The sequence below is a fragment of the Oncorhynchus kisutch genome, linkage group LG24 (genome assembly GCF_002021735.2).
Source record: "Oncorhynchus kisutch isolate 150728-3 linkage group LG24, Okis_V2, whole genome shotgun sequence".
Taxonomy (NCBI): domain Eukaryota; kingdom Metazoa; phylum Chordata; class Actinopteri; order Salmoniformes; family Salmonidae; genus Oncorhynchus; species Oncorhynchus kisutch.
The window spans coordinates 34,317,838-34,342,745 of NC_034197.2; the positions used below are offsets into that span (position 1 = coordinate 34,317,838).

At 43.4% G+C, this 24,908-nt stretch overlaps 1 protein-coding gene across 1 annotated transcript; it reads right to left on the reverse strand.

The window, feature by feature from the left end:
- Positions 1-3,008: 3,008 nt before the first annotated feature.
- On the reverse strand, positions 3,009-19,426 carry LOC109869501 (V-type proton ATPase subunit S1-like protein). The gene is made up of 6 exons (XM_020459691.2): positions 19,233-19,426; positions 7,014-7,069; positions 6,732-6,808; positions 5,955-6,205; positions 5,467-5,761; positions 3,009-5,362 (listed from the first exon to the last, which is right to left on the reverse strand). The coding sequence occupies exons 1-6, from the start codon at positions 19,331-19,333 to the stop codon at positions 5,096-5,098; spliced, it is 1,047 nt and encodes a 348-aa protein (XP_020315280.1). The 5' UTR covers positions 19,334-19,426; the 3' UTR covers positions 3,009-5,095.
- Between the last annotated feature and the right edge of the window lie 5,482 nt (positions 19,427-24,908).

Sequence of the window (24,908 nt, forward strand, 5' to 3'; positions counted from 1 at the left end):
GCATACTGTTATGTTCTGCATACTGGCATACTGTTATGTTCTGCATACTGGCATACTGTTATGTTCTGCATACTGGCATACTGTTATGTTCTGCTATGCTAACTGGCATACTGTTATGTTCTGCTATGCTAACTGGCATACTGTTATGTTCTGCTATGCTAACTGGCATACTGTTATGTTCTGCTATGCTTACTGGCATACTGTTATGTTCTGCTAACTGTTTTCTTTTTCTTTCGGTCCACTGGTGGTCAAAGCAAGTGTGAAAACAGTTTTGACAAGCCATCTCTTTCCCTCTCTCTCTCTTTCCCTCCATATCTCTCTATCTCTCGCTCTCTCCCTCTCTCTCTCTCTCCCTCCATCTCTCTCTATCTCTCTCTCCCTCCATCTCTCTCTCTCTCTCCTTCTCTCTCCCTCTCCCTCCATCTCTCTCTCTCTCTCCCTCTCCCTCCATCTCTCTCTCTATCTCTCTCTCCCTCCATCTCTCTCTCTCTCTCCTTCTCTCTCCCTCTCCCTCCATCTCTCTCTCTATCTCTCTCTCCCTCCATCTCTCTCTCTCTCTCCTTCTCTCTCCCTCTCCCTCCATCTCTCTCTCCTTCTCTCTCCCTCTCCCTCCATCTCTCTCCCTCTCTCTCTCCCTCCATCTCTCTCTCTCTCTCTCTCTCTCTCTCTCTCTCTCCCTCCCTCTCTCTCTCCCTATCTCCCTCCCCTCTCTCTCTCTCGCTCTCTCTCCCTCTATCTCTCTCTCTTTGCCTTTCTATCTCTCCTGTTAATGTCACCTCCCCCAGTTCTTACTGACATCTACCCATGAGCCCCCTCTCTTTCCATTTACTGTAACCAGCATCCTTACCCACTGAGCACCCACTGACACCAGAAGGGCTTTCATTTCAACGTCTACAGATGTCTACAGACGTCTACAGATGTCTACAGATGTCTACAGACGTCTACAGATGTCTACAGACGTCTACAGATGTCTACAGACGTCTACAGACGTCTACAGATGTCTACAGACGTCTACAGATGTCTACAGATGTCTTCAGATGTCGACAGATGTTGACAGACGTCTACAGACGTCGACAGATGTCTACAGATGTTGACAGATGTCTACAGATGTCTACAGATGTCTACAGATGTCAACAGACGTCTTCAGATGTCCAGACCGGCCTTGATCTGGACCAAACATAGACATTCAGGATTGGTCCAGTCCGGACCTGACCAAATCTGAATCAACCATAGACGTCTATGTTTCACAGGTTTGAAGTGCACAGTTTAGTACAGTACAGTAGAGTACAGTAGAGGAAAGTTTAAAAAGTTTAGTATAGTGCAGGACAGTACAGTAGAGTACAATACACTGGAGTTGAGTACCCTGTAATGCACTGTACTGTTCTGAACTCTACTGTACTGTACTGTTCTGATCTATACTTTACAGTACTGTTCTGATCTATACTTTACTGTACTGTTCTGATCTATACTTTACTGTACTGTTCTGATCTATACTTTACTGTACTGTTCTGATCTATACTTTACTGTACTGTTCTGATCTATACTTTACTGTACTGTTCTGATCTATACTTTACTGTACTGTTCTGATCTATACTTTACTGTACTGTTCTGATCTATACTTTACTGTACTGTTCTGAACTCTACTGTACTGTACTGTTCTGATCTATACTTTACTGTACTGTTCTGATCTATACTTTACTGTACTGTTCTGATCTATACTTTACTGTACTGTTCTGATCTATACTTTACTGTACTGTTCTGATCTATACTTTACTGTACTGTTCTGATCTATACTTTACTGTACTGTTCTGATCTATACTTTACTGTACTGTTCTGAACTCTACTTTACTGTACTGTTCTGATCTATACTTTACTGTACTGTTCTGATCTATACTTTACTGTACTGTTCTGATCTATACTTTACTGTACTGTTCTGATCTATACTTTACTGTACTGTTCTGATCTATACTTTACTGTACTGTTCTGATCTATACTTTACTGTACTGTTCTGATCTATACTTTACTGTACTGTTCTGATCTATACTTTACTGTACTGTTCTGATCTATACTTTACTGTACTGTTCTGATCTATACTTTACTGTACTGTTCTGATCTATACTTTACTGTACTGTTCTGAACTCTACTTTACTGTACTGTTCTGATCTATACTTTACTGTACTGTTCTGATCTATACTTTACTGTACTGTTCTGATCTATACTTTACTGTACTGTTCTGATCTATACTTTACTGTACTGTTCTGATCTATACTTTACTGTACTGTTCTGATCTATACTTTACTGTACTGTTCTGATCTATACTTTACTGTACTGTTCTGATCTATACTTTACTGTACTGTTCTGATCTATACTTTACTGTACTGTTCTGATCTATACTTTACTGTACTGTTCTGAACTCATCTCAACTGTACTGTTCTGATCTATACTTTACTGTACTGTTCTGATCTATACTTTACTGTACTGTTCTGATCTATACTTTACTGTACTGTTCTGATCTATACTTTACTGTACTGTTCTGAACTATACTTTACTGTACTGTTCTGAACTCATCTCAACTGTGCTGTACTTTGATGTCCAAACGTGTGAAACATAGACGTCTATGATTGGTTCAGATTTGGTTGGGTCCGAACCAAATTTGCTCTTGTTTGGGGGCAGAGTTCACCAAAGTAATAGCCAGTGTGTAGAATAATACCCAAATATGCAAAGGAGGATATTTCTACCTTTGTCTACCTCTACATCACCATGAAGAAAGTGACATTCATATCCATAATTATGAGGGAGATTTTACTGAAATTCTGTTACCAAACTTAGCATCTGCACAGTTCTTCGTGTAAAATGTTAAAAAAATAGTCATTGTACATAGTTGTATCGTTTGTTAAACCTTGAAATCAATGGTTTTTGTATGGCATACATTTTAAAGTGAAACATTTGAGTCTCAGTGCAATTCCGTTACCGTGGTAAAGACAAAATAACCCAACAGACATAACAAGGCGACTCTTAGCAATTTAATTAGATTATTGTTTATTGATCAAACTACATAAATTGTTCCATGGAGAAACCTCCTCCACTGGTTTCATAGTTTGTAGGATACATTTATGACCAAAGTACACTGCTACAGACTGACAGAACTGCCATATCGTAAGATCTACTTACTGTCATGCTGAGTGTTATTCTGTAATAGTGAGTTACTGATGTTGTTACTGGTTGCTAGTGTTGTCTCTGGAGTATAATGGCCTCTATATGTACTTGCGGACGGACGGCATTCCATAAGTATCGTCCCTATGTTTACATTTGTACTGGAAAGTCACAGTTGGATCAAAGGTAGACTCAGCAATATGACATCATCATACACAGCAGGGTGACATCCCGCTTACAGAAATCAACAACAACAAAATGATAATCTGCCAAGACTGCCCCTATTGGCTCTTCCCCAGACAGGGAAATATTGGCAGGTTTGAATCTGTTATTGTGTCTGTGAAGCAGGAAGTCGCCCCACTGTGGACAATGATGTCATACTGCTGAATCTACCTTCAAACTGGACTGTACTTCTAGGGTGTCATGTCTGGCCCAGTTCAAGACAATTATAAGACAGACAGTGTTATATGGTAATACTGTAGAAAAAAACAAATATGCATTGATACTGTCACCGATCCTCATAGCACAATGTTTAACTGATAACTATGTAATTGTGCGCCATCTGAAGATAGTAAACAGCTATGATCATACGACCTTAACATATCTACAGCACTGTATATCCTTGTGATTATGAGCAGTAGTAGAATAGCCTTCCTGTACCTAGTAGTATTTCTTGATTACACTGTATATTTAAAAAAACTTCAGCTGAGAGATACATCTGTACATTTGAGTGTTTTTCATTTGTTATTTACATTGTAACTGTACTTCTCATGTTCACATTGTCATGCGTAATGGAAAATCCTTTAGCTTCACTTTGGCAGTCAAAAACCCAGCAGCGTGGCTGGCAGCTCCTTCACCTCCCTTGTCCGTACTCCACAGACTCTCAGTGAGTGACATCTTCCTATAGACCCGCGTCGTTCGTTGCCCTCAGAAGGGCAGTCTTGTGCAGCTTATTTCCAAGTTTAGTCTTTAGTGTTGAGAGTTAGCCATTAGCGCCTGCCAGGCTAACCCATGTTGTGCTAGTTAGTCGAACCCCTCAGACTGGCGGCTGGTCCATTCAAGTCCCAAAAGTCTACGCCAGGGGCAGGGTGGGAAACCCCAGAGGTTCAGGAGAGCCACAGTGACCAATCTAGTTCACTCCAGCCAGGTGCAGACCAGTGGTTCCCAAATAGTTTTGTGACATGAACCACCAAAACCCTCTAGAATTCTTGAGATACCCTCCAGATTATCACAAACAAGATTCCAGCTCAAGTACTATCTTAACCCAGTAAGATGTGTCTGTGATCTACCAGTGGGTCCTCACACTCCATTTTAGAAACACTGCTAGACGACCTTATTCAATTTATGACAGAGTGCAGCTAATTCAGTGAAAATGCCATGAGATTCGACAAAAGATTCCTTGTATTGGTATGAATTTGGCAATGTGTCAATGCTAGGATGGGGAGTGGGGACTCCACACACCAAAGCCCAGTTATGCTAAGGGGTGAGGGCCCCTAAGCAGGGTTGGACGATGGCAGGGTTAGCTGCAGTCGTTAACTGTTGAATCGGGTGCTTCAGTGCCTGGCTGAGGTGAAAGCTTGGTGACACTGTGTCCTTCCAGGGCCCCTGGTCTCTTCCTGACCTTCAACCCCACGATCAAGAGGTTTTAACATCCAATAACCTTAGGCAGGAAATGAATGTGAAGGTTCAGGTCAATGAAAAAAGGAAGAATGGTAGACAAACACAGTTTTAATGCTTCAAAAAATGTGAAAGCTTAGTATTGTTAACATGTTAACATGTTGGTCTTATAATAGAGAACAGGCAAAAGCCAACAGGTGAAAATAGTTGTCACTAGTAAACAAACATTTGGAAGCATGGAAAACAGTGTGGGTGCAAGTTTTTCCCACTTTCATTCACCAGCATCCACGACTCTCCATCTTCTCCCTCTCTCTTCCTCCCACTCTCACAGGCAGTTCTTGTCAGGTAGCTCGTACTGCTGTGAGGCCCTACGCTCTAGAGCTTTGCTCAGCCTGCGTGGGAAATACACCATAGCTTTATGTTCCTCATAGCGGTCGATGTGTTTGAGGTGCACCACCATGTGCAGAGCGTAGGCCAGCACCAACAGCAGGATCAGAGAGGTCACCAGGCCCATCAGTATGGCTGGGGTCAGGAAGGTGGCACAGTCGCTGGCCGACGCAAACTTATCAGACATGACGTTGAACGCCTGGATCTGCAGAGAGGAAGAGAGGAAATAGGAAATATTACAAGGTGAAGTAAACAAGTTTTTTTTATAGATAAATCAATCGGTCATTAAAAACAGTCAAAGCTCCATACCTGGAAGTCAGTAAACGTGATGTGCCAGTTAGCTGAGGTGTCGGTGTGTGAGCTGGGCACCAGGAGGGTGTCATATTTGTGCTGACTGCTGACATGCTGGCAGTGATAGGAGGAGGTAGCGGGGGCGTACACCTCGCTGGCGTTGAATGTAGCCTCATGGGTCCAGTTGTAGTGGATGTGGACGCTGTCTAAGGTGAACCAGTTCTGCCCTGCCGACTCGTAGAACGTGTTGGACATCTGCAACCTGATAACAAGTCCCCTGAGGTCCTCCACATCGCCAAATTTCAGTGATAGCCTGTATACAAAAACAAACTCAAATGTTGATTGAAAAGGACCGGGCCTTTAGTAGGTAGATCCTGAGTGAGATATACAGGACTCATCTCATTGTAACAATATTTTCCTCCATTAATTGAATGTATAAGTTAAACTTTGGATAACTACATAGCAGTCGATACAACTCATGGTCGGACACGATTTACAGTACTTACGTAGCCTTCTCCTTGGTGCAGATGGATCCCTTGGTGTCCACAGGGGCGTTGGGTCCGAAGGTCTTCTCCGTCAGGTCTATGAAGGTGTGGTTCTTGTAGCGGACGGCCAGACGCTTGGCTTTGAACAGGATGCAGGTCTTGCCATTGTAGGCCACGCTCAGAGGAGAGTAGGGCCCGAATATGGGGGACTGGAGCAGCTTTCTCTTGCCTTTGTCATGGCCATGCTGGTTGAGGTGGTGCCAGCTGTCCCGCTGCAGAGAGGAGAGGTAGAGGGGAGATTGGATCAATTAATATAATTGATTGACAAGAAACGCCACACACATAGTTATCACGGTAGTAATAGTAAGACTAGTAAAACAAACTGTAGAGAATCTGAACAGTGTCCCCTAGGGGGCGATGTGATACTACGATGCACAGGATCAGAGAGCAGGGATAGAAAGAGAGCGAGAAGAGAGACAGAGAGAGAGAGACAGAGAGAGAGAGAGACAGAGAGAGAGAGACAGAGAGAGAGAGACAGAGAGAGAGACAGAGAGAGAGAGACAGAGAGAGAGAGACAGACAGAGAGAGAGACAGAGAGAGAGAGAGAGGCAGAGAGAGACAGAGAGAGAGAGAGAGAGAGAGAGAGAGAGAGAGAGACAGACAGACAGACAGAGACAGAGAGAGAGAGAGACAGAGACAGACAGAGACACAGAGAGAGAGACAGAGAGAGAGAGAGAGACAGAGAGAGAGAGAGACAGAGAGAGAGAGACAGAGAGAGAGAGAGAGAGAGACCTCTACCTTCAGTAATCTTTTGAGTGTGCTTTCCTCAGTGGGCACATAACCCTCAGCCACCAAGCTCATTCCATCAATACCACCTGACACACAGAAACACAAATAAAACAGTCAAATACTATTTGGCTAAAATATACTTGCTTACAAATACACTGCCTACCTACATGGACATTGATGCTTCAAGCTGTGTGTTTGGGCAGTAGATTTCAAACCGATACTGCATAAACATGTCTAAGACAGGCTTGATTGCGTCAGGCTCATAATCATGAGACATGATTTGTTATTTACCCGCTCTGATTCTCACAGCTGGGTATGCGACCTCTGTAACATAGTCGACTTCTGTGCTGTAAAGACAAGAGAAAATGACAAATGTGGTTAAAAGATGCAGCTACATGTCCGTGCACATATTTTCTCAGAGTTGACAGAGCAGATTTCAAACCAGCACAAGGCAATATAGGCAAGCTATACTATTAGTGGCCAACCAATATGTTCTATGTCCCCATACGATACAATACCTTCAGCAGTTCACCTTGTGATCACTAACCAGATCATCATAGCCAATGTCTGCTGAGCATTCTGGTAGGGTTGGGAATTGCTAGAGACCTCACGATACAATATCACAATACTTAGGTGGCGATACGATATGTATTGCAATTCTCACGATTATATATGTATTGCGATTTGATACAGTGATTTTATTGCTCACGATGTCTGCTGCAGAGGGACAAGAGAGAGCCATGAGAAAACATGTTTAGATCAGTCATGGAAATAAAAGTGCTGAAAACAAATTGTTTCCCTATTTAAAAAGAAGATGGAGAACAAACTGCGAAGGAACAATACTGGAGTTTTGGTGCAGGAACAGCCAACGAGCTATGAAGGAACAATACTGGAGTTTTGGTGCATGTACAGCTAACTAGTGAAAATATGATATTGTCAAAAGGATATGATATATCGTCAAAAATAATATCCCAGTATGTAACTGTGTAAATGTTTCCCCCCCACCACTACGCCACCTCTACCCCTCCACTACCCCACTACTACCCCACCTCTACCCCTCCTCTACCCCACCACTACCCCACCTCTACCCCACCACTACCCTACCACTACCCCACCTCTACCCCAGCACTACTTTCTGGCGCCAAAAGGCTGGCATGCTGGTGGCAGCTACACATTGGTAATGGGTGGGGCTGGTGGTATATCTCCCCAATACAAAGCTTATTTTATTTACTATCAAACCTTGACACTAGCTGTGGCCAACATGCAGTATCAGAGGATAAACACAATCATTTGACAGTATAGTTGTGATTGGTCAGCTTTGTATTGTCCTGTCCTGCCCAGGCGGATCATGCAGTAGAGCTGGGACGAAAATGATTGATGCCGACAATTTATCGAGGACATTTTACTGATACCGATAATCCCAATAAATAGTCTACTAGAGAAATGTGAATTTTAAAGGAAATAAGTCTGCTAATATGGGCTAATGGTACTGTCACACCCTGACCTCAGAGAGACTTTTTATTTCTCTATTTGGTTAGGTCGGGGTGTGATTTGGGTGGGCATTCTAGTTGTTCTATTTCTTTGTTGGCCGGGTATGGTTCCCAATCAGAGGCAGCTGTCTATCGTTGTCTCTGATTGGGGATCATACTTAGGCAGCCTTTTTTCCACCTTTAGTTTGTGTGATCTTGATTTTGTATAGGTGCTGTGTAGCCTGCAGAACTTTACGGTCGTTTTGTATTTTGTTGTTTTTTCGGTGTTCATTTTAAATAAAGTAAGATGTTCGCCTACCACGCTGCACCTTGGTCTAATTCATCTCTAAACGTACGTAACAGGTACAATTGCTGGTAACAACATTCAAAGTAGTTGTATTTTTAAAATGTATTTTATCTTTATTTTACTAGAACAAATTCTTATTTTCAATGACGGTCTAGGAACACTGGGTTAACTGCGTTGTTCAGGGGCAGAATGACAGATTTTTACCTTGTCAGCTCGGGGATTTGATTTTACAACCTTCCGGTTACTAGTCCAATGCTCTAACCACTAGGCTACCTGCTGCCCCGTAGTAGTGCTGATGGTATGGTAATATATAAAAGTAGGGTAACAAGTGTACATGAATGTTATAAACGTATGGCTCTATTTATCGTGATAATTCTGTCAATTTATCCATAACGACCAGCTTTACCATGCAGGCTAGGGTGTCTGTGGCTTAAACCCCCAGCGGTTTATCTCAATCCGCGTGTGTGTGTGTGTGTGCAAGTGTGGGAACTTGGTTAGATTATGCGTTTGAATACCTTGCCTCTGCTCAGCATGCAGTGAACTTACAGACAGGCTGTACAGTCAGTACCCAGACCTGATCAGTACCCAGAACTGATCAGCACCCAGACCTGATCAGGCTGGTGTCAAAACCTAAGGCACCCAATTCCTTTAAAGTCTCACACTCCTTTTCAACTCATTTATCACCTGATTTACTGAACAAAGGCTCACCTTAATAGGTGGTACAGGTATCCTCATAACATGGTACATCCCTAAAGCCAACACCTCATTCGGCCGCCTTTCGTTCCAGTTCTCTGCTGCCTGTGACTGGAACGAATTGCAAAAATCGCTGAAGTTTATCTCCCTCACCAACTTCAAACATCTGCTATCTGAGCAGCTAACCGATCGCTGCAGCTGTGCATAGTCTATCGGTAAATAGCCCACCCATTTTTACCTACCTCATGCCCATACTGTATTTACTTTTCTGCTCTTTTGTACACCAATATCTCTACCTGCACATGACCATCTGATCATTTATCACTCCAGTGTTAATCTGCAAAATTAATTATTCGCCTACCTCCTCATGCCTTTTGCACACAATGTATATAGACTCCCCCTTTTTTTTCTCTACTGTGTTATTGACTTGTTAATTGTTTACTCCATGTGTAACTCTGTGTTGTCTGTTCACACTGCTATGCTTTATCTTGGCCAGGTCACAGTTGCAAATGAGAACTTGTTCTCAACTAGCCTACCTGGTTAAATAAAGGTGAAATGAAAAAATAAAATAAATGAAAGTGTGTGTGGGGGGGGGGGGGGCTATTCTAATACTCCTCTATTGTTCCTCAAGCACTGGGGAGGCCTATGACATCACAGTGCACCCATCAGACCAACTCATTGAATGGACACCTTGAAGTTTGCAGTTGGGTATAAAAAAACAAACACTATTTTTCTCAACATGTATTTTTTCTACTCTTAAGTCTGTGTACATTACCATATTTATACATGAGATATTGTTTTTCAACAGGAAAAGTAAAATAAATAGCTGGAATGCTTTTAGGCATAGATAAAGAACAACCACAGTGCAGATTCACTCCGAGGGTTTGCCCTATATTTTAAGCACTTCATACGTTGTTTTTGCATCAATATCGAATGACAATGTCTGTGAGAGGAATAGCTTGCAGGGACTGAGTGTAGCTTTTAACCCAATTGACAACTCAGTGTAAAGTAAACATTGTGAGTGAACTTGCTATGAGGTTTGCCTTTCATTCAATTCAAGGGCTTTATTGGCATGGGAAACATATGTTAACATTGCCAAAGCAAGTGAAATAGATAAACGAAAGTGACATAAACAGAAATGAACAGTAAACATTACACTCACAGAAGTTCCAAAAGAATAAAGACATTTCAAATGGCATATTAAGTCCCTAGTGTTGTAACAAAGTGCAAATACAAGTACAAAAGTACATTTTAAATAAATCAACATAAATATGGGTTGTATTTACAATGGTGTTTGTTCTTCACTGGTTGCCCTTTTTCTTGTGAACCTTTTACCTCTGCTTTGCTTGACTGAATTGGGCCCTATAGTACGTTGTGCAGAAGTAGCTGGGATGTTCATTTACATAGGCCTTTACTCTTTGTTGGAATTCACTGTCTGAACACTACCAGGTATTAGACAGATAGGCTGTTTAATAACACCCTGATCATCTGGATTTGAAGAAATTATATTTTATTTAGAAAATTCTACCCTGATCATTTCCGCTGGGGTAGCTATCCATCTGAGGAATTTAATACCCCGGAGCATGTCTGTGTTGTTACACAGCGACAGGGTAGCCTAGTGGTTAGAGTGTTGGACTAGTAACCGAAAGGTTGCAAGTTCGATTCCCCGAGCTGACAAGGTACAAATCTGTCGTTCTACCCCTGAACAGGCAGTTAACCCACTGTTCCTAGGCCGTCATTGAAAATAAGAATTTGTTCTTAACTGACTTGCCTAGTAAAATAAAAAAATCTGCTGTTATCAGACAGTAACCTGCCAGTAACATGGCTCTGTGCACTTGTCCACCTGGCTTAAGATTCAGAAAGGCACTGGGCACAGATGACAGTTCAATGTCTAGTTTGGATAAACATTTGATTGAGTTATCTAACGTGAATTCAAAGTACAACCAACAAATATTTTAATCAGCTCATTGCATTTAGGTAAAGGCTGGATGAAAAAAAAAAAAAAACCTTTGTCTCATTTACTTTTTGCAAATCCCATCAATTTTCCATGTTGACTCAATGTCATCACATTTATATGTTTTGTTGAAATGACGTGGAAACAACGTTGATTCAACCAACTTGTGCCCAGTGTGACATGGTCTAGTGATTACCAACCCTATTTCTAGAGAGCTGTAACAAACGCTGTTGTTCAGGAACAGTTAAATGGTCTGAGGCAGTGAGCTCTGGTGCTATTGCCTCGGGCCCGGTTTCCCAAAAGCATCTTAAAGCAAAGTTCGTTAGAACCTTCGTAGTAGCACCGTTAAATCTGCGAGCTAAGAGCATCGTTAAAACCATCGTTACTAAACTTGCACTTGAAAAGGCTCGTTATTTACCGACTCCCTAAGATCACTAGTAGAACCGCTAAGTGCGTCGTTAGATGCTTCCCCCCCCTCCCATGTCACTTTCTTCACAGAAGATCTCTGCTAAACATAGAATGAAGAAGTTTATCTGTCTGACGGTGACTGCCGATAACTGCAGAGCGAAGTTAACTACAAATACAACGTTGCCAAAGTCTTTGCAATTGTTATAAACAAGTGAATAATACAAATCTGCCTCAAATGGAAGCCAATATGACTGCATATGTGGCTAAATTGTTTCAATCATAATGAAATCAAGTCCATGTTCAGTCAATTGAGTTATGTTTTGCCAATAGGCTACTGTCTGTAATTGTTGTCTATATTTCTTGGTGAGTAACAACAGCGCAATAATGTGCCCAATCTGTGATTTAGTGCAATATTATTTCTTAAGCATAATAAACCGCCTGAATATTTGCAGCCATTGGTGATATCTCTCTAGGGGCTGATCCGTCGTCAGTATTGTGGAGTAGTTGTAATGTTAACATAACATTTAAATGGATGAAGCTGATTTTGAGAGCAGCGATGGTTTTCTTTCGATCCTACCAGTATCGACACATGGTCTAACGACGCACTCAGCGAATGTTCTCTCTACGTGGTGTTTTGGGAAACGCACGTTACATCTTCGGGCCGTTGTAGGAACAATTAAAACACTTGTAAACTTAAATTCCATCGCTATCGGGAAACCGAGCCCAGGTAAAGCAAGCTTGGACTTGACATATATAATTGGTGGGGCTGTTGCTCAAGTCAAGGACAATTACTAGTCTTATTATAACAGGCTTAGTTAGTTCTGAGAAGTGAGCTGTTAGCAGTCGGGGACAAGAGGGGTTGCTTTTCAGGATCCTTTAGATTAGAAAAAGGTCAACCTAGTTTCAGTTAGCATCCTTCCAGGAGGTCAGGTGGACACACCAGGGGAAGTTCCTGCCAGGCTAGGGGCAACTCATTGCCAGCCCACCTGACTGAGGGATCAGGATTAGTGTAGGGGTGGAACACAGGAGCAGCGTCTCTGGGGTTAAAAACAGTTTAGTGCCAGGAGAGCACCAGGATGCACCGAGAGCTCTCCAGGTCCAAGCTAGCCGTTTCACATCCGTTGCCACCAGGAGAGCACCAGGATGCTCCGAGAGCTCTTCAGGTCCAAGCTAGCCGTTTCACATCCGTTACACCAGGAGAGCACCAGGATGCACTGAGAGCTCTCCAGGTCCAAGCTAGCAGTTTCACATCCGTTACCACCAGGAGAGCACCAGGATGCACTGAGAGCTCTCCAGGTCCAAGCTAGCAGTTTCACATCCGTTACCACCAGGAGAGCACCAGGATGCACTGAGAGCTCTCCAGGTCCAAACTAGCCGTTTCACATCCGTTACACCAGGATGCACTGAGTGCTTTCCAGGTCCAAGCTAGCAGTTTCACATCCGTTACCACCAGGAGAGCACCAGGATGCACTGAGAGCTCTCCAGGTCCAAGCTAGCAGTTTCACATCCGTTACACCAGGATGCACTGAGAGCTCTCCAGGTCCAAGCTAGCAGTTTCACATCCGTTACACCAGGATGCACTGAGAGCTCTCCAAGTCCAGCTGCATGACAAGAAGAGAGATTAGACCATGAGTGGCTATTCTTATCCTCGAAAAGCCTGTATGGGTCCAGGCGTTTGTTCCAGCCAAGCAATCGACCTACATGTGATTCAACATATTAACTAATCATAGGCTTCAACCAAGCTGGCTTTGATTAGTTGGGGAAAGAATAAGTGCACTATTTGTGGAGAACAGTAGATAATAGGACCATGCACATTGGGGACAATTGGAAGAGCTACCTGTCATGCCTATTTCCTGACTTCTTTGCCCTATGACATATGTGTCTAATCCTGTATCCTCCTTTATCTTATTCTAGCTACATGTTAGGAAGCAGAGTTACAATGTCTAAACATGCACAGAGGTTGCAGAAAGGATACAACAGCCTAATTGTCTAGTTTTGTTTCCAAACAGAGGAGAGTTGATGAATTTAAGGAACATTTAATTGGTATTTATTTAGACGTAGGGATGCACAACAACAGCATGGTGTTTCTCTACCTTTTAGTAGATTAACATTTTTAGAAGAAAATAATCTTGCTATTTCATATTTATTTAGCAAAAAGTGTTGTCCTTTTCATTTACAGAAACAGAAAAAATATCACTGATGAACTCAATGCTTTTCAGACCAGGCGGTGTTCTGCAGACAGTGGCACCCTGCTGCTGATGGCGCGCGTTTACTTACACATAATTAAATACGCAAATGCGTAATTCATTAATGTTCCTTAATTAAACAAGGTCACCTTCTTTTGGATTACCTGCCCCCGGAGCACTTTTCCTAATGTCCCCGTTGCCTTTATTGACCCAGAACTTTCTGATTGGATGGGCTGTCATGATAATGAACACATGGTTTTCAAGTATTTGATGGCTTTTCTATCCCATTTCAACCATTACCATAAGCTCATCCTCCAATTTTCCCATCCACCAGCCGCCACTGTTGTGACGATAGTGTCCCTTGTAGTCTCCCTTTGGTCCTCTCCATTGCGCACACTATGTCGAGTAAGCTGCTGTTCTGTGTATGAATCAAATTACAATGGAGTTTAGCTTCTCTGATGCAGGCTACAGTAGATCTAATGTAGACTGAGCTTACCCTAAAATGGAGGTGCTGAGATAATGATGTTGGAAGTTGATGTGTTGGATTCTTGATGTGTGCATGCCCTAGTAGTGCCGTGGTGCCGTTTGGCATTTTGACCTGGCATGTGAGACTGTGATAGTGTGCCAGGCTGGTTTCCATCTGTATCTGTATCTCAGACGCATAACAACACGGCCACTCAATAAAAACATCCCATCTGATTTACACGCAATATGCATAGAATGTAACTAAATCAACACAGGGGCCTACGGCGCCGAATGACACTAAAGACCTCATTTTACCTTCAACTACACTAATTTGTCCTCCATCAGCCCGGTTTCCTAAACACCACAGCTCCACACATGAGTGAATACCCAGGATTCAGCTCGCAGGAAGAGGCTGCCTTGCAAGTGTTTGTATATAAACGCAAGTAAGCCCCGCCGTTTGTTCCTGTGCCAGTTTGGCCAGGTCAGCTGCAACCCTGTTACTGGCTGACCCTGTCACACGGAGCCCGATTGCTGAACAGGCCCTTTATATAATCAAAGCTATTCCACAGCCACTCCTTGGCTCACCTCACAGAGGCACTCATCAACACAAGAAGACAGACACACATTTATATTTGAGTAATTTAGCAGACTTTCTTATTCAGAGCAATTACTTTAAAGTGCTTTGCTCAAGGGTACACCAATAGATTTCTCACCTAGTCGGCTTTAGGATTCAAACCAGCGCCTTTTCGGTTACTGACTTAATGCACTTGACCGCTAGGCTACCTGCCGCCCGGACACACAGGGACACATGGACCCACAGTCATACAGAAGGAACAGGCACATATAAACTATACGCACTAGCATCTGCATATTCAAATATACAAAGAGGCATACACCTGTCCAGACACACAGACATTCATGGAGATGTACTGTATACCATGCACACATTCACACACAAACATACATTGATAAACGATAACACAAACAACAGAACGATACACATACACTCTCTACTGGGCTGAGTTGGCTATGCTGGAGCAGGTGTGGTATGCATCAAACAGTAAACAGGACAAGCACGCTCTGCCAATGCAGTGACTCTGTTCAGAAGCACTGCTCTACAGAGATGGAGATTGGTACCTCAATGAACTCTCAGCGTCTCCTACCTCTCTGGGCCTCTCTCTACCTCTGCCTTATACATCAAGTAGTTTACCAGGATATTTTTCAATTGTCATCTGTTTTACTTACCCTTCATTTATTCAGGGAAGCCTCGTTGAGGTTGTAATCTGTGTTATTTACCCTTCATTTATTCAGGGAAGCCTTGTTGAGGTTGTAATCTGTGTTATTTACCCTTAATTTATTCAAGGAAGCCTGGTTGAGGTTGTAACCTGTGTTATCCTGGTCAGGAGGCATTATCACTAAGCACCAATATCCTGTCTGCGTTACTCCTTCCTACATGTCTTTGATACGTTAATTGTATGTGCAGGTGATGACTAATAATAGACTATTAGAGCAGATTAAGACTAAAGCATTTAGAGAGACTCTAAGGTCCCCTGCTGCTACTCAGGTGGCTGTGTTTACATGCTTAAGAACTGACCTCAGGACAGATTTGGAGGTGTGATAAATATAGTCTGCTTGGGATCAGGATTCAGATCCCTGCTACTGGTCAAGATTAAGTTCATCAGAAAATAGTCCTCTGTTTTATGAGTACTTTGATAAGAGAGGTAAAACAATAGGAACAAAAAGAGAATGTATGAATCAGTATGAACGCAGCCAACAAGTGCTCAGCATATGTGGGAACTCCTTCAAGACTGTTGGAAAGGCATTCCTCATGAAGCTGGTTGAGAGAATGCCAAGAGTGTGCAAAGCTGTCATCAAGGCAAATGGTGGCTACTTTGAAGAATCTCAAATATAAAATATATTTTGATTTCTTTAACACTTTTTTGGTTACTACATGATTCCATATGTGTTATTTAATAGTTTTGATGTCTTCACTATTGTTCTACAATGTAGAAAATAGTAAAAATAAAGAAAAACCCTTGAATGAGTTGGTGTCCAAACTTTTGACTGGTACTGTATGTTTTACAGGTAAGTTTAAGATAACAGGCATGTTGAATGTTCATCAGTTAAAAGGTATTGTGATGTTGGACATGGCTCTAGTCCGGAGTCTATAGCTACCCTACTGTAGGTTTACACTCCAACCCTGTTCCTGGAGAGCTACCATCCTGAAGGTTTTCACTCCAACCCTAATCTAGCACACCTGATTCTAATAATTAGCTGGTTGATGACGGGCGGCAGGGTAGCCTAGTGGTTAGAGCGTTGGACTAGTAACCGGAAGGGTGCAAGTTCAAACACCCGAGCTGACAAGGTACAAATCTTTCGTTCTGCCCCTGAACAGGCAGTTAACCCACTGTTCCTAGGCCGTCATTGAAAATAAGAATTTGTTCTTAACTGACTTGCCTAGTTAAATTAAAAATTAAAAAATGAACGGAATCAGGTTTGTTACAACTGGGGTTGGAGTGTAACAGGACGGTAGCTCTCCAGGAACAGGGTTGGAGTGTAAACCTACAGGACGGTAGCTCTCCAGGAACAGGGTTGGAGTGTAAACCTACAAGACGGTAGCTCTCCAGGAACAGGGTTGGAGTGTAAACCTACAGGACGGTAGCTCTCCAGGAACAGGGTTGGAGTGTAAACCTACAGGATGGTAGCTCTCCAGGAACAGGGTTGGAGTGTAAACCTACAGGACGGTAGCTCTCCAGGAACAGGGTTGGAGTGTAAACCTACAGGACGGTAGCTCTCCAGAATCAGGGTTGGAGTGTAAACCTACAGGACGGTAGCTCTCCAGAATCAGGGTTGGAGTGTAAACCTACAGGATGGTAGCTCTCCAGGAACAGGGTTGGAGTGTAAACCTACAGGACGCTAGCTCTCCAGGAACAGGGTTGGAGTGTAACCTACAGGACGGTAGCTCTCCAGGAACAGGGTTGGAGTGTAAACCTACAGGACGCTAGCTCTCCAGGAACAGGGTTGGAGTGTAAACCTACAGGACGCTAGCTCTCGAGGAACAGGGTTGGAGTGTAAAACCTACAGGACGGTAGATCTACAGGAACAGGGTTGTAGAGCCCTGGTCTAGCTAATAACATTCCTATTGAAACTCTAAAGCTACCCTTCTACAGTACCTTTCATATGGATCTTTCTCTACTATCCTACTTTCCCCCCTGAATGTACACTTCCGTCTCTATGAACCTCTAGCCAGTGAATATAGATCTTTGAAATTAAAGGCAGTTCTTTTTATATAACAGAATTTCAGTTTGTGGCAGAGCAGAGAGGAACCAATATACTGTATGTAGTAAGACAGACAAACACATGGGAGAACTATATAAGTTATTGTCTCCTGTTTGTTTTGAAGATGCAGCGTTATCTTTTGAAAGATAGAAGAATGCAGCTAAGGTAGCTGATGGTCAAAGCAATGAGAAAACAAAGAATTAGTCAAGCCTGTTGACATTGACTCATTTAGCATGGAAATACAGTATATACAATTACAGCAAAACAGAATGTCTTTGTCTGGTTGTGTAAACATTTCTATAGTATGTGAAACTATTCATTGGAAACAAACATAAGTATACTGTCCCGGTAATTGTTTAGTTGAAGAGCCAAGCAAAATTTTATTTAACTAGGCAAGTCAATTAAGAACAACATATTTTTACCTTGTTAGCTCAGGGATTCAATCTAGCAACCTTTTGGTTATTGGCCCAACGCTCTAATCACTAGGCTACCTGCCGCCCCCATGAACATCAACAGAAAACCATTAGAATCCTCACAACAACCAGTAATTCTGAATGTAGTATTGATTGTAATTGTTATATAGTGAATACAACTGTAATGTTATGAAGTATATCTCCAAGAGAGTAAGCATAAAGCCTCAACATTGCCCCCCCCCCCCCCCCCCTTTGTGGCGCTGAGAAAGAAAAATCATTCTCTGCCGTCAATGATAATAATTCCATGCAGAGGTAAACATTGATTCCTGCACCTTTCCCAACGTCAAAGCCCCTAGCAGCAGTGTTGACAAAGGCCCCCTCTCTCTCTCTCTCTCTCTCTCTCTCTCAGAGACAGGTCTGTACTGCCTGGGTTTGGCCTCTGAATATTTAATCTTGCTACATCTGACCTGCAGGACCGTGTGTACGCAGACAAGACCGAGTAGCATCCACCTTCTCACCCTTCTTTGTCTCTCTCTCTCTTTCTCCCCCTCTCTCTCCCTCTTTCTCCCCCTCTCTCTCCCTCTTTCTCCCCCTCTCTCTCCCTCTTTCTCCCCCTCTCTCTCCTCTTTCTCCCCCTCTCTCTCTCTCTTTCTCCCCCTCTCTCTCTTTCTCCCCCTCTCTCTCCCTCTTTCTCCCCCTCTCTCTCTCTCTTTCTCCCCCTCTCTCTCCCTCTTTCTCTTCATCTGTAAACAGAGCCCAACAGACCAGCCCTTCCTCTCCTCTGTCCCATCCCTTTGTTTTGTTCCTCCTCTCCCCTCCTTTCCATTGTCCTGGCCTTATTTACCTGGCCTTCCATTGTCCTGGCCTTATTTACCTGCTCCATGCCAGACAGACAACAGCCGTGTGATCAATGACAAATGCCTGATGCATGCTAAAATAGACACAACCATACAGTATCCGACCACAGATTCAACAAAGCTTTTACAGCAGCAGCATCGTTATCAGATGTGATGCCTTGTGTGTTTAAGTAGAGATAGGGAGAGAGACAGAGAGACAGGAAGGGAGAGAGACAGAGAGACAGGAAGGGAGAGAGTGAGGGAGAGAGATAGAAAGACAGAGAGAGAGAGACAGGAAGGGAGAGAAGGGGAGGGAGACAGAGGGACAGGAAGGGAGAGAAGGGGAGGGAGACAGAGGGAATAAGAAAGAAAGAAAGAAAGATAGAAAGAGAGGGAGGGAGGGAGGGAGGGAGGAAGAAAGACCCTTGTTGCACATCAGCCTCCCAGCATCCTTGGACCCCCCTCCCCAATCTCTCTCCCAAATCACAGAGGGTATTTACCTTCTCTCTAGGAGTGCAGGCACTTGATCAAAGGACAGGGTGGGCTGGCTGAGGGCAGACAGCAAGGCAGAGGAGAGCAGGAGGAACGCGTGTGCAGCCATTGAGACAATGAGAGGAGACTGCCGCTGGTGAGCTCCGCTTCATTATCTGCTCTCCTTCCCTGTATCGCCAGCCACTTAGCTCACTGACAGACAGCCGTAGCAGCCAGTCACAACGCAGGAGAAGAGATCAATGTGCGTCATACTCACACAGTCACACAGCCCCTCCCTTCCACCTCTCCCTCCCTTCTCCCTTCTCTGTCATCCTCCCTATTTTTCTCTCTCTCGTTCTCCCTCTCTCATGCAAGCATAGCTGCAGGCAAACCCTAAGTATAGACAGGCTTATTATCCCCCCCCTCATCCCCATATACCTACTCCAGACCAATAATGTACATGAAACATACACAAACACACACGCACACACAGAGAAAGAGAGGAAAAAAACAATCACCTGGGAATGTCAAGGTCAGATTGTGTAGGAGGACAGGACAGGATGTTAACATTATTTTACTGGGAGGCAAAAAAAAGCTATGAGTGCATGATCTAGATCCCCAGTGGGTGTACTGCCACAATAGCTGAAATAATTCACTTGATCTCTGCGTTGTTGTGAGCACAGGAGGCCCGGGGCAGAGGAAATGGTCCACTGAGGCTGAATATGTGTATGATAGAAACAGCTGAACAGCTAAGGGACTAAATGTGGATCATACAACCCGAGTGGCCTGATGACTCAATGTCCTAATTTTTTGATGGTTTCTATTTTTATTCTATATCCTGTCAATAAGATATGGTTGGATGATTTGTCTGACACATTTTTGTTATTTGTATTTCTCTGCTGCTTTCTCACATTTATGTTATGTGTTATGTCATTTATGTTATGTGTAATGTGTATAAAATACTGTGTATCAAATACTGTGTATTAAATACTGTGGATCAAATGCTGTGGATCAAATACGGTACATAGAAATATGTACAGGTTAAGTGTAAATCACGTATATGTACGGGAAGGTGCTATTCACATACCTATTGGGAAATGAAATAGGAACTCCAGGAATATTCTATAGAAATTAGATAACAGAATTTAACAGTTAGATAAGGGATGTTTTGTTCAAGTTTTTTGTAGATTGTCTTTGCCATTGAAGAATACATTAATTAATTCTATGTTTACTTACTCTTAACCTTCCTAAATCTAGGTTGCCCCTCTGAGATTAAAAAGAGAAATCTCTTTAATGAATAGAGCAGAGTCCTTGGCAGAAAGAGGGTCGAGACTCTTGATCTTCTTGAGAGTGACGTGCCTGGGTTTCTCTGAGCGGGCCATGCCAGATCGGGGAAGTGTGTGTGTGTGTGTGTGTAAAGGCTGGGACAGGTCAGTCAGTCTCATAGGCACTAACAGGAGTTGACTAAAGCCTGTCTCAGCCTTCTCTCTGTTCTTACTTATCTATCACACCAACATACCAGATTGTCTCTCTAATGCCAAAGATGAGGTACAGTAGACTTTAGTTTGCTCACAGTCCAACCAAAGTGAAACTCCAGCCACAAAGCAAAGTGGATCCACTGGATCTATATAATATGTTTGATGAAAAAAAGACACCGTTTTTATTTATCATGTGAAATTGAGGATCATTTAAAATGTTGCTATTGAAATGGGTTTTATTCCTCATGTGAAACAGAAGATCATTGTCACACCAGCCTTCGCTTTGGCTCCCCCTCCTGTCCAGCTCAGGTCTTCTAGCTGCTGCCGAACCTGCTGCTGGCAAACGCCCTTCACTCATCAACTCCTGGACATGTCTCGTCATCATTACACACACCTGGTTCCAATCCCCACTCAATCACTGTATATATACTCCCACTGTCATTTGTCTTTGTCGGTCATTGTAAATATTGCTTGTTTTCCTGAGAGGAATCGCTCCTACTATTTCCTGAGAGGAATCTCTCCTACTATTTCCTGAGAGGAATCGCTCCTACTATTTCCTGAGAGGAATCTCTCCTACTATTTCCTGAGAGGAATCGCTCCTACTATTTCCTGAGAGGAATCGCTCCTACTATTTCCTGAGAGGAATCGCTCCTACTATTTCCTGAGAGGAATCGCTCCTACTATTTCCTGAGAGGAATCGCTCCTACTATTTCCTGAGAGGAATCGCTCCTACTATTTCCTGAGAGGAATCGCTCCTACTATTTCCTGAGAGGAATCTCTCCTACTATTTCCTGAGAGGAATCTCTCCTACTATTTCCTGAGAGGAATCTCTCCTACTATTTCCTGAGAGGAATCTCTCCTACTATTTCCTGAGAGGAATCGCTCCTACTATTTCCTGAGAGGAATCTCTCCTACTATTTCCTGAGAGGAATCGCTCCTACTATTTCCTGAGAGGAATCGCTCCTACTATTTCCTGAGAGGAATCGCTCCTACTATTTCCTGAGCACTTTATTATTCTGCACTTTGGGTTTCATCCCGCTTTTATTTATGTAGTGCTTTAATAAACTCAGTAGTTCTACACCTGCGACTGCCTACTCCTCTCTACACTTGTGACAATCATTTGACATGTTGTCATTGAAATGGTTTTAATCCTGGTGAAATAGAGGTTCATTTGACATGTCAAATCAAAATCAAATCAAATCAAATCAAATTTATTTATATAGCCCTTCGTACATCAGCTGATATCTCAAAGTGCTGTACAGAAACCCGGCCTAAAACCCCAAACAGCAAGCAATGCAGGTGGAGAAGCACGGTGGCTAGGAAAAACTCCCTAGAAAGGCCAATACCTAGGAAGAAACCTAGAGAGGAACCAGGCTATGTGGGGTGGCCAGTCCTCTTCTGGCTGTGCCGGGTGGAGATTATAACAGAACATGGTCAAGATGTTCAATGTTCATAAATGACCAGCATGGTCGAATAATAATAAGGCAGAACAGTTGAAACTAGAGCAGCAGCACAGTCAGGTGGAAGTTGAAACTGGAGCAGCAGCATGGCCAGGTAGACTGGGGACAGCAAGGAGTCATCATGTCAGGTAGTCCTGGGGCATGGTCCTAGGGCTCAGGTCAGTTGAAACTGGAACAGCAGCATGGCCAGGTGGACTGGGGACAGCAAGGAGTCATCATGTCAGGTAGTCCTGGGGCATGGTCCTAGGGCTCAGGTCCTCCGAGAGAGAGAAAGAAAGAGAGAAGGAGAGAATTAGAGAACGCACACTTAGATTCACACAGGACACCGAATAGGACAGGAGAAGTACTCCAGATATAACAAACTGACCCCAGCCCCCCGACACATAAACTACTGCAGCATAAATACTGGAGGCTGAGACAGGAGGGGTCAGGAGACACTGTGGCCCCATCCGAGGACACCCCCGGACAGGGCCAAACAGGAAGGATATAACCCCACCCACTTTGCCAAAGCACAGCCCCCACACCACTAGAGGGATATCTTCAACCACCAACTTACCATCCTGAGACAAGGCTGAGTATAGCCCACAAAGATCTCCGCCACGGCACAACCCAAGGGGGGGGGGGCGCCAACCCAGACAGGATGACCACAACAGTGAATCAACCCACTCAGGTGACGCACCCCCTCCAGGGACGGCATGAGAGAGCCCCAGCAAGCCAGTGACTCAGCCCCTGTAATAGGGTTAGAGGCAGAGAATCCCAGTGGAAAGAGGGGAACCGGCCAGGCAGAGACAGCAAGGGCGGTTCGTTGCTCCAGAGCCTTTCCGTTCACCTTCCCACTCCTGGGCCAGACTACACTCAATCATATGACCCACTGAAGAGATGAGTCTTCAGTAAAGACTTAAAGGTTGAGACCGAGTTTGCGTCTCTGACATGGGTAGGCAGACCGTTCCATAAAAATGGAGCTCTATAGGAGAAAGCCCTGCCTCCAGCTGTTTGCTTAGAAATTCTAGGGACAATTAGGAGGCCTGCGTCTTGTGACCGTAGCGTACGTGTAGGTATGTACGGCAGGACCAAATCAGAGAGATAGGCAGGAGCAAGCCCATGTAATGCTTTGTAGGTTAGCAGTAAAACCTTGAAATCAGCCCTTGCTTTGACAGGAAGCCAGTGTAGAGAGGCTAGCACTGGAGTAATATGATCACATTTTTTGGTTCTAGTCAGGATTCTAGCAGCCGTATTTAGCACTAACTGAAGTTTATTTAGTGCTTTATCCGGGTAGCCGGAAAATAGAGCATTGCAGTAGTCTAACCTAGAAGTGACAAAAGCATGGATTAATTTTTCTGCATCATTTTTGGACAGAAAGTTTCTGATTTTTGCAATGTTACGTAGATGGAAAAAAGCTGTCCTCGAAATAGTCTTGATATGTTCTTCAAAAGAGAGATCAGGGTCCAGAGTAACGCCGAGGTCCTTCACAGTTTTATTTGAGACGACTGTACAACCATTAAGATTAATTGTCAGATTCAACAGAAGATCTCTTTGTTTCTTGGGACCTAGAACAAGCATCTCTGTTTTGTCCGAGTTTAATAGTAGAAAGTTTGCAGCCATCCACTTCCTTATGTCTGAAACACATGCTTCTAGCGAGGGCAATTTTGGGGCTTCACCATGTTTCATTGAAATGTACAGCTGTGTGTCATCCGCATAGCAGTGAAAGTTTACATTATGTTTTCGAATAACATCCCCAAGAGGTAAAATATATAGTGAAAACAATAGTGGTCCTAAAACAGAACCTTGAGGAACACCGAAATTACTGTATACTACTGGCCCTTCTTTGGACACTGTGTTAACAACCCCCCAGATGAGCTTCAATGCCATACAACTCTCCTTCCATGGCCTCCAATTGCTCTTAAATACAAGTAAAACTAAATGCATGCTCTTCAACCGATCGCTGCCTGCACCTACCTGCCCGTGCAGCATCACTACTCTGGACGGTTCTGACTTAGAATATGTGGACAACTACAAATATCTAGGTGTCTGGTTAGACTGTAAACTTTCCTTCCAGACTCACATCAAACATCTCCAATCCAAAGTTAAATCTAGAATTGGCTTCCTATTTCGTAACAAAGCCTCCTTCTCTCATGCTGCCAAACATACCCTTGTAAAACTGACCATCCTACCGATCCTCGACTTCGGTGATGTCATCTATAAAATAGCCTCCAACACTCTACTGAATAAACTGGATGCAGTCTATCACAGTGCCATCCGTTTTGTCACCAAAGCCCCATATACTACCCACCACTGCGACCTGTACGCTCTCGTTGGCTGGCCCTCGCTTCATACTCGTCGCCAAACCCACTGACTCCAGGTCATCTACAAGACCCTGCTAGGTAAAGTCCATCCTTATTTCAGCTCGCTGGTCACCATAGCAGCACCCACATGTAGCACGCGCTCCAGCAGGTACAGTGCCTTGCGAAAGTATTCGGCCCCCTTGAACTTTGGGACCTTTTGCCACATTTCAGGCTTCAAACATAAAGATATAAAACTGTATTTTTTGTGAAGAATCAACAACAAGTGGGACACAATCATGAAGTGGAACGACATTTATTGGATATTTCAAACTTTTTTAATAAATCAAAAACTGAAAAATTGTGTGTGAAAAATTATTCAGCCCCTTTACTTTCAGTGCAGCAAACTCTCTCCAGAAGTTCAGTGAGGATCTCTGAATGATCCAATGTTGACCTAAATGACTAATGATGATAAATACAATCCACCT

Excerpts from the sequence above, each read along its gene's own strand:
- LOC109869501 (XM_020459691.2), bottom strand. The coding sequence starts at position 19,333 with ATGGCTGCACACGCGTTCCTCCTGCTCTCCTCTGCCTTGCTGTCTGCC. Across the intron at positions 7,070-19,232 it reads CCTGCACTCCTAGAGAGAAG|CACAGAAGTCGACTATGTTA; the intron begins GTAAATACCCTC and ends TTGTCTTTACAG. Across the intron at positions 6,206-6,731 it reads CACTCAAAAGATTACTGAAG|CGGGACAGCTGGCACCACCT; the intron begins GTAGAGGTCTCT and ends TCCTCTCTGCAG.